General features: G+C 34.5%; 3 protein-coding genes and 1 non-coding gene across 6 annotated transcripts; 1 reads left to right on the forward strand and 3 right to left on the reverse strand.

Moving 5' to 3' along the window:
- Positions 1 to 1,366: 1,366 nt before the first annotated feature.
- On the reverse strand, positions 1,367 to 3,504 carry LOC133794586 (trihelix transcription factor ASIL2). Of its 2 annotated transcripts, XM_062231901.1 has the most exons (3): positions 3,105 to 3,504; positions 2,806 to 2,955; positions 1,367 to 2,714 (listed from the first exon to the last, which is right to left on the reverse strand). In XM_062231901.1, the coding sequence occupies exon 3, from the start codon at positions 2,662 to 2,664 to the stop codon at positions 1,510 to 1,512; it is 1,155 nt and encodes a 384-aa protein (XP_062087885.1). In that variant the 5' UTR covers positions 2,665 to 2,714; positions 2,806 to 2,955; positions 3,105 to 3,504; the 3' UTR covers positions 1,367 to 1,509. The 2 variants fall into 2 exon arrangements, with proteins under 2 accessions (XP_062087885.1, XP_062087884.1); XM_062231900.1 differs by lacking the exon at positions 2,806 to 2,955 and having other exon boundaries at positions 3,105 to 3,502.
- A 522-nt stretch (positions 3,505 to 4,026) lies between these two features.
- TRNAA-UGC (transfer RNA alanine (anticodon UGC)) lies at positions 4,027 to 4,099 on the reverse strand. Its single transcript has one exon. It is a non-coding gene; the product is annotated as a tRNA-Ala (tRNA).
- Positions 4,100 to 4,224: 125 nt separating this feature from the next.
- Positions 4,225 to 5,663, forward strand: LOC133794587 (acyl carrier protein, chloroplastic-like). The gene is made up of 4 exons (XM_062231902.1): positions 4,225 to 4,589; positions 4,677 to 4,796; positions 4,914 to 5,033; positions 5,172 to 5,663. Exons 1-4 carry the CDS (start codon positions 4,485 to 4,487, stop codon positions 5,286 to 5,288), a joined length of 462 nt encoding a protein of 153 aa, XP_062087886.1. The 5' UTR covers positions 4,225 to 4,484; the 3' UTR covers positions 5,289 to 5,663.
- A 22-nt stretch (positions 5,664 to 5,685) lies between these two features.
- LOC133794588 (dormancy-associated protein homolog 4) lies at positions 5,686 to 7,538 on the reverse strand. Of its 2 annotated transcripts, none has more exons than XM_062231903.1 (3): positions 6,970 to 7,538; positions 6,431 to 6,548; positions 5,686 to 6,117 (listed from the first exon to the last, which is right to left on the reverse strand). In XM_062231903.1, the coding sequence occupies exons 1-3, from the start codon at positions 7,280 to 7,282 to the stop codon at positions 6,090 to 6,092; spliced, it is 459 nt and encodes a 152-aa protein (XP_062087887.1). In that variant the 5' UTR covers positions 7,283 to 7,538; the 3' UTR covers positions 5,686 to 6,089. The 2 variants fall into 2 exon arrangements, with proteins under 2 accessions (XP_062087887.1, XP_062087888.1); XM_062231904.1 differs by having other exon boundaries at positions 6,450 to 6,548; positions 6,970 to 7,537.
- Between the last annotated feature and the right edge of the window lie 2,339 nt (positions 7,539 to 9,877).

Consider the following 9,877-nt stretch of genomic DNA (forward strand, 5'->3'; position numbering starts at 1 on the left):
TGTTATGTTAGCTGGAGTGTGAACAAAATACCCAATGAATTTGTTTATAGGAGACAGCTGAATCAGAATTTGTTCTGTCTAAGCAAAAGGGTAAAACCAGGACTCTTTCTTTCTATTCTCTTTGAGTTGCTACCAAGAAAAGAAATCATAATTTCACTTTCTCTTTGTCTTGCGTTACGCTGTGACTAAATAATATATTATATGATGTTCTAGATAGATCTTGTAAGTGACTTGTGAGGTAGGGAAGGGACTTTATAAGTTGCTTAAATTCCAGATGTGTATATATATATTTATATTATATATAGAATTCCTTTTGATGCTTTGGATGCAAGACATTTCTATTTGAAATTTGAATGGAAATCTATGATGGGAATGTACAAAACAAGTGTCTCCAAACGTCAAGAAAGAAAAGGCTTGACAATCTTCCTTTTTTTTCATGCTTTAGACCGTCTTTGACGATTTTCACTATTTGGAAGTAATACGTTATTATAATTGGTTTCGATTTAGGCTAATATAATCCCAATTGGACACTTAAAAGTTTAGAAGCATCAGACTCAACTAAAGGGACAAAAACATTGTCATAAACCTTTATGTATTTCAACGATTGTTAAGTAAAGTTTAATTAATGCTTTTTTTATCATAAACTTTGATTACCAAAATATTAAATTTTGTCCTACTCTTTGTTGGTTTTCAAACAAGAGAAAAAGTTCAGCTTAATAAACTTTCACTACCAAAAGATTCAAGCTTAAAAGCTAAACGATCAAGAGAATGTCCAATTACAACAAGCAACTCTTTTTTTTTAGCATTGTTTTCATTTGGGTACAACCTACTTTATTCTCATCACATCTTTTCTTAAACTCCTTTTCCAAAAGAGATGTGCGCTTTTTTGTATTGGATTTCGATCCAACAAATTTTGGAGTTTGGAAGCCGAACTTCTATTTCTCAACCTCGACATAAAAATTCATACTCCTGATTAATACCCAGAAAGATAAATCCTGTACTTTTGGAGGAACATCAATGTAGTAACTAATAACTGATGGCTAAAATATATGGCATTGCATCTTTGAGATTTTACAAACAGCACAGCATCGTGTGACTAAGGCATAGAGGCAACAAGAAAAGGAAACGGGGTAGCCGAGTCAAAGTAATTATGAGTTATGTTTCACTTTTTTTTTTCCCTGATATTAAGTAGAACGATTTCTACATTGATATAAAAACTCAAAATAAAACATTGTATGACAAGTGTAACCAATGATTCTCACAGAAAAAACAATATAAAATAAAGGTAGAAAAAACTCTTATCAATGATTTCCTAATATTAGAAAAAGCGACATTGTCAGGCTAGGCATTAGAATAGAATAGAGAATAGAAAAAGGCAAACAGGGCAATCAAATTGTGATTAAATTAGAGGGATACGAGACAAATACACTAGCATCTTCTCAGTTACAAATACAAATATCTCAAACATGGATTTTCTTTCTACCATAAACAGATAAACCAGTCCTAATCTCAGTTGCTGCTATCACTGTTATTGTTATTATTGTTACTATGATGATGATTACTGGCATTCCCAATCCCACCTCTTCTCCCATGCTTGAGCTGCGAAATCTCCAATTGGGTTTTCATAAAGAACTGCATCCTCTGCAACTCCAACTCCTTAGCAAAATTCATTCGCTGCTTCTCCATCTCCACTACCTGTTGCAATTTCGAGCTCTCAGCTTGCTCATAAGCCTCCCCGAACTTCAATATAGCTTGAGTCAATTCCTTAACCGCATTTCCCCAACCCTTCTTCTCTTTTCCTCCCTTAAATGCCCCCCCTCCTCCTCCTCCACCCCTCCCAGGATTTGAATTCGAATTAGCATTCACATTCATCTCCCTTGCCGTCCTCGCCCTTTTCCTCTCGTAAAAATCCATTGGGAAACTATCCGTTGAAGCAGGAGATGCCTCCCTAGACGAGCCTGAATCCACCGGACCCCGTCTCTTGTATTGCATCTTCTGGTTCTTCAGCTGAACTTGCTGATGATGAAGCGGTTTCTGGTCCCGTTGTCCTTGAAACGGACTAACCCCACGAACCGGAATTCCGAGGGGAACCTTCTGCGTCTGCTGGGCAGAGCTATTCACTAAAGCTACGGCATTATGACCACCACCGGAACCGGCAATCTTCACAGTGGGACCAATCAAATGTTCGAGTCTGTCGTAGAAAGGCCACTTGCTAGGCACTCCGCCGGCCGAAAGCTTAGCCTTTTCAAGCTTATACTTCTTCTTCACAGTATCAATCCTATTCTTGCACTGAATATCCGTCTTTGCGGCCTTCGTATAATCATCCCTACCACTAACAATATCTGCCACCTCTTTCCAATGTTTCTGCTTTAGATTCCCTCTGCTGAGCTCCAAATACCGCTCGCCCCAAGCGTCAATCAGAACTGACGTCGCTCCTTCACTCCAGCAGTCTTCCCTACCACCACCGCCGCCGCTACCTCTTTCACCTCCACCCCCGCCATTCCTAGTCTGTATAGGAAGAGCCAGTGTCAGAGCGTTATGCGCCGCCGGCTGCTGAGGTGGCGCCGCCGCCACCGTAACCGTTATCCTTCCGACGGGTCTTGGAGACGCCGGAGATGCACTTCCCGGAGACAGATGTGACTGGATCTCGTCGTCCTCCTCCATCAGAATTCTTTTCCTCGTCGGCCGGTGTACAGAATAGTAATATTTCCGATCTATGAAAGAACACAGTCAGAAAAAAATTGGGGATTTTGCAGAGTAAAAGAGGGTTAAGAATAAGATTCAACGAGTCCGCGGACAGCTGACCAAGATAAGTAGTTTCGGATCGGCGAAACTATTTTCGAACTAGCGTTTAAACCCAACAATCCTTCTGAGTTGTGAACGATACAAAACCACGTTAAAATTAAAGACTTTTTCCCCCTCAAAATATAAACCAATCTGAAATACACGCTAGATCTGAAAAATCAAACCAAAACCCCAAAAATCGAATATTCAAATTTCAAAAACCCTGAAACTATACACAAACTAGAGCAGCGATAAAACCCTAAGAATCGGAGTCGAGAAAAGAATAGCTGAAATCCGAGAGAAGAGAAGTTAATACGTACCTAAGAAGAAGAGATGGATCCCTGAGTCGGAGAAAGTGAATTCAGGTTGATCGGATTAGGGTTCTCAGAAGGGTACCGGCATTTTCGCTGTCTCGGTTTTCTCTCTCTTTTGTAAGATTATCATTATTATAGGTTTAATAAATTTTTTTTCTCGTTGACGGAAAAAACAGAGTAGGGGTGGGGTGGGGTGGGTGGGGTTGACGGCTACCGTCGAAGGGTACGGAATGAATGCCGAATGGGGAATGATATTGGTGATGTGGCAGACATTTATTGGTTCAAACGCTCTACACATCACCACCGGCGTCACGGGGTACGTTGGTCTATTTGACATAAAAATCCACGTATTTTCTCTGAAATTACCGGTTGATTTCCTAACTTTCCTCCTCTCTGCTCCTACTATCTGACATATTTTGCGTTAGCTTTTATTTTGTTTTATCATTATTATTAAAATATCTTTTTATTATTTCAAAATAAATCAAAATTATTTCCAACATTTTTTAAATCTGATAAATAAATAATGAAAATGTGCTTGAAACCGGTTTGGATGAAATGTTTATAATTAAAATATTTCCACCCTAAAAAAAATCGATATCAATTAAATTAATTATCGAAAATAATAATAATTTGGAATAAAGTTGTTTTGAGGTTGGGACAATAAGGTCATTTAAATGAGATGAAAGATAATGGAAGTTACAAGAACAAAGAAAGGCAAAGCGTGTTCATAGGATTAGGGAGAGCTTTAGTCAATTTTACTCATTCACGGGAAAGGGACAAGTTAGTTCGGATAAAGTCCTCCGACACAACCCAAACCAAATGAATGGGCTTGTTATTAATGTGTTTTGTTATTTACATCTTAAAACTATTGATCCGGAGTTTATGACAGTTCCAAGGTTTTTTCTTCTTTAAAAATATAAAATAAAATTGGAGATGCGGGGGATCGAACCCCGTGCCTCTCGCATGCAAAGCGAGCGCTCTACCATTTGAGCTACATCCCCATTTTGATTTTGTAGTCACCAATAACAATAATTATTCTATGCGTTAATCATAAGTTTGAATGGGAATGCTTAAAAAAGAAAAAACAGAGTACAATGAGTGAAATTAGAAGAGACAAAATGGGTGACGAGCCATCGGGGCCTGCTATGAAAACGGCTGACAGAGATGTTGTATTTGGAATTTACGTACATAAGAAAAAGACACATTAAATCATAACATAATCCGCCCGATTCAAGGGGTTCATAACCCCCTATTCCTTTGGTATAATCGATTTAACTCGATGGACCTTTATATATAATATGATTCAAACTATGAGCCTCTTCTTATAACAAAACCATATTGTTTTTTTTTCCTTCCAGTAGAACAAATTATTTGCCTTAACTTTTAATGGATTCCATTGTTGCAAGCTCCCCAATTACTTTAGCAACTCTTCCATGCAATAATGCTACTCGCAGAAGCACAGTTTGCCAACTGAAGGGCTTCACTACCATTGTAAACTAGAATTAATTTACATATGAATGTATGTGTGTAATATATTGAACGTGCTTACACTACAATATGATGTACTTTTATTTTCAGGGAGGTCCAGTGGTTAGGGGGCTAAAACTTGCTCCTAAGATCAAATTAACGAAGGCAACTGAGAGAATGGTTTCATTCCCATCTAATTGTTTCAAGACTACAATTTCTTGCTCCATTAATGTGAGTCTACATACATCCATGTAGATTCATCACCTAAATCTGAATTACTCTAGATGAACAATCTATATATAATCAATTATATTAAATTATGTTTTATATTATTGTGTCCATATCCAGGCTCAACCAGAGACTCTTAAAACGGTTCAGAGCACAATTGCTAAGCAGCTCTCCATTGATGAAAACACTGTCACTCCCTCAACCAAATTTGCTGATTTGGGGGCTGATTCGCTTGACACTGTATATCTTACTTTTAACCTTTTTTAGTATTCTCAAATCACAACGAGCCACGTGTACTGCATTGGATATAAACCATTTTATGATAATCTTATAAGAGTTTATGGAGTGAAAGTTGTGTTGTTTGTGACAAATGGACAGGTCGAAATAATGATGGCTTTGGAAGAGAAGTTTGATGTGTCAATTGGAGAAGCGGGAGCTGAGAATATCTCAACCGTCCAAGACGCAGCTGATCTGATTGAGAAAGTGAAGGCATGACCAGCTTAAATAGACCAAATAACACTTATTATTAAGCCATCAAGGGTCTCTCTATGACTGATTATTGTGAAGTTTTCTTCAATTTTTTTTACCTGAATTGTTGTCTATGCATTTATTGATCACTCCAAACATATGAATAATAAGTTTTAAATTTTCTTTTAATATAAAGAATCACAAAATAAGTATTTCCATGCAGTTCTCTCACATTTTACTCTAGTATTCAGTAATGATATCAAATTCCTTTTTTAATTTGAGGTAGAAACTTCACAAAGAAGATTGGCACATTAGAAAGCAATGCAACACCACCTATCAAAAGTACTCAAAAGCAAGCATAGTGTGCGCGTATCAATATAACTATGAATACAACTAAAGCAATAATTGCAATAATTATAATAAGTAACTTTTTCAAAGCTCTTCTATTGAGTTTTTCATTGAAAGAGGATTCAAACCACGACTCATATACACATTCAAGCTAAATCCAAACCCCTGGTATGTACAATACAAGATAAAATATGTAAAAAACACAAAGAACTCGGCGGTAGAAAATTATGGCTATATATAAACTTACTCCTCCTTCCCACAAAACTCCCACAACAAGTATTGATTCACTATCGAGTCTTCCTCGGCTGAACCAACCGTAGACTTATTATTATAATGTATTTAAATATTTATATATATATACATATATATAGTAGCAGAAACACTCTCTGCAAAAAAGTTCCTTCTATGTACAAACAGAGTGGCGTAGGCGATGATGCATGGAAAAACAAAATCGACCGTCACTTTCTTCTTCTCTCTTTCTCAACGATCCAAAGCACTAATCACTATCCTGCAATTAATGACAGAAGCCAATTACCACATTAGAAACGACATCATTTATGTAATTTCAACCAAAATGGTACTAAATTAAAGTTAATTTTCTTATTATTAGTCAAAACATTTTGGCTCTCTCATTTTGTGCTTGTAAACTTTTGTATTAATTTCGGCTATAGCTAGATTGTCAAGTTTCATCCAAGATTTTGACTTGGTCGTTTTCTGATGATGATCATAGAATTAATTTGTAGTATAGATCAGAAATTTAGGCCTAATTAATATAATTCATGTGAATGTTTGGTGTAATAATAATAAAAATATAAAACAACCAATCGTAAACAGTCGGACTTGTCTGGTTATGAGCGCGTTCAAAGGCATCGGCTGCAACAGGGGTTTTTCTCCTTGTCCAATATTTCTTCATATTCTGATGATCACCAGGGGTTCCGGCTGCACCCAATCAAACCCCACAATTTATTTTTCTATCAATAATTATACCAAAATTTTTAAAAATAAATAAATAAATAAACGTACTTATCCTTTGTTTTTAAACCTTATTTAGTATATACGCTCTTTTAGATCTTTATTATTAGAATAAAAAATTCCTTATCCACCATGACAAACAAAGAAAAGATTGTCATAATTTAAATTGAGTTTCAGCACCGCCAACCATAAATAAAATCATCATGAAACCCCAAATCATATTGAAAAAAAAAATGATGTTAGCGAGATATATAAACTATTGCCTGTGTTATTTAAAAAAAAAAAAATTATTGCCAGTGTTCACATATATGTATAAACATATATATATATATATATACATGAACAAAATGGGGTCAGAGATGAAAATGATTCACGATCGATGACTTACGGGTGGTGGGAGTGCCCGGCGCGCTGCACCGGCCGGAAGGAGAGTCCGGGTCGGAACCCGGGACGTCAGTGGAGAAAGTCCTGAAAGGAGGTGAAGAATTAGTCCTAAGAATGGTGATGCTCCGACTAACCCCATCACTATTGTCATGGAGGGGTGGTACCACCACCTGGGGAGGCGTTGATGACGGTACAGTAGTAGTAGTATTAGTACTAGTGGCACCGGCGAAGGAGTCGTACTTTCGGAGCTTAGCCAGCCCGGTCTCGGGGGTTGGCCCCGCTAGAGTTTCGTCCCAGAGCTTGTGTAAGAATCCCATGATATTATGATGAACCAAAAGATATAACTATATATGAAAATATATGTTTCTTCTTCTTCTTCTCTTCTCTGTAACAACCGCAAAGAGGCCGTACGTACGTATGAATCTTTCTTTTATGATCTATATATAAAGATGTTTATATTTTCGACCAGGTACGACTGTTACGAAGAGGTGGGAGGACCAGACCAGACCAGACCAGAACGAAACTAACGAGAGAGAAGGGGATATTTATATATATATGTACAAAAATAAAAGAAGAGATTTATTAGTTTCTTCCGTTTGGTGGGGTTTGGATTTTATAGATAGAAAGAAGACGATAATGGAGATATCGAAGATGATGATGATGATGGCTAAATTGAGTCAATGGCTTCCCGGCTAACTAGGCTTCATTACGAGCCACCAAATTTTCGTTTCTCGTGATAACTGATTAGCACGTTATTAACTTACTTTATTTGCATGCAATATAATTATATAATTAAATCCCACTTTCTTTAATTAATTAATATATGTGTAATTAATAGTACTTCGATAATAATTTGTGTCAAAAAAAAATAGTACATCAATAATTTCTAATCATTTTTGCAGTTGTGAATACATACTCAATTAAGTGACGAACCAAACTTGGAACTAATATAATTAGTGATCCTTTAATTAAACCAAAAAAATCATTAAATAAATTTAAATTTTAAGTAGCTTATTATTAGTACTTAATTGGCAAATTAAACGGGAGAGATGTTACACTACATGCGCAGTTGAAATTTAGCATGAAACACTAATTAAACTATAGATACTGCCCATCCACTGAATATCGAAAATCCAGTCATACATACGTTGAGTGAAATCTTGAGAAAAAATAGGGAAGAATTCATTTGCTACTTTTTGCATGTTTAAACTAGGAGTTTGCCAAAACTTTGAATGGAGCTTCGAATATAGTATATGACTAAAATTAGTGAAAATTAGCTCATGGAATAATAAACTCTTTTATTAATTTAGCCAATTACAACTAATTATATAACTGAATTTTAAGTATAGATTAGTAGACAACAAACAATAGCTACAAAACCACAATTTTACTAATTAAAAATTCAGAAATTAAACGCCTCAGTCATCTATATATAGTTTGAGGCCAACAACATAAAGGCAAAGGCAATATAAATTGTCCAAATATCAAATATATATCCAAGTTAAGGGGGGGCTTGAGCCGAGATATACCGAGCTTGTTTGAAAGTTGAGACTATAAAGCCAGCCACTACAGTCAGTCACAGGCACAGTAGTAAAGAAACCCCGGAGCTATTGGAGGCTTGCAGCCTCTTAAAATATAAAAAAAAATTTGAAATTAGTGAGTGACTTAGTCAAGATGGGCCCACTAATTAAACATTTTATTTTATGATTTCGTTTTTTAAAATATATATTTTATGATTTCCACGTCATTGGATAAGTGCTGGTAATAATCTCAATCTAGATCTACCAAACATAGGAATAGGATGAGCGGGATCCACCTCTTGTCACGTGACGGGGATTTTCCATCAAAAGCCACCTTTCCCACATCTACATTACACATACGTATCTGCATTGAGTTTTTTTTTAAATATGTTATTTTCAAATAAATTACAACTAAAATAAAAGCATTTTTGTCACTAATCTATGACTGCTATATAATTGTGTCGTGCTCTTTAATGATTCGTCATGTTATATTTTTTTTTCCAACGTTAGGGAAATATGAAACTTATATTAGATTTAGTCTTAGATAGCTAACATATTAATAATATTGATAATAATTAACAATTTTATCACCCAAATTTTAACCACAATCAAATTGTGTAATATTTATTAAAAAAATCTAATTTTTTTCTTAAAAATATTAATCAAATCCTTAAAAATTAAAAATTAAATTAATAACAAATAACTCTTTTTTAATTTTTCTTTTACAATATAAAATAAATCTATTTTAAAATGAAAATTTAAAATAAATACTAAAACAAATAAAAAAAATTAATTATAAAAGAGTACGAAGAATGAAGAGCTTAAACAAATAAAAATAATAATTTATAAGGAAAAGGACGAAGGACTTAAACAAATAAAAATAATTAATTTAAAAGAAGAAGGATGAAGGGGAAAGAATTTTGTTTTAAGATTTATTTTTTAATTTTTATTTTAAGATATATTTATTTTATATTGTAAATAAGAAATAAAGTAAAAAAATTATTTATTATTAATTAGATTTTTAATTGTTGAATATTTGAAACATTATTTAATTAATTTGAAATTTTTAGTATTGTTTATTTTCTTAATTTTTTAAAAACAATTTTTTTTTAATTTTTAAGGATTTAATTATCATTTTTAAGAAGAAAAAAAATTAGATTTTAATTTAAATTAGCTTTAATAAAAATGACACAATTTGGTAGTGGTTAAAGTTTGGGGGGCAAAATTGTTAATTATTCTACACATGACACTGCAACATCAACATACAAAATATCACATCATCAATTTGTTAGCCACCTAAGACGAAATCTGTCAGAAGTCTCATATTTCAGTAACGTGTATAGCTCGCAGAGAATTTTAACATCGCAAATCATTTGGGGGACATGATCATAT

Source organism: Humulus lupulus, chromosome 8 (assembly GCF_963169125.1).
Source record: "Humulus lupulus chromosome 8, drHumLupu1.1, whole genome shotgun sequence".
Classification (NCBI taxonomy): Eukaryota; Viridiplantae; Streptophyta; class Magnoliopsida; order Rosales; family Cannabaceae; genus Humulus; species Humulus lupulus.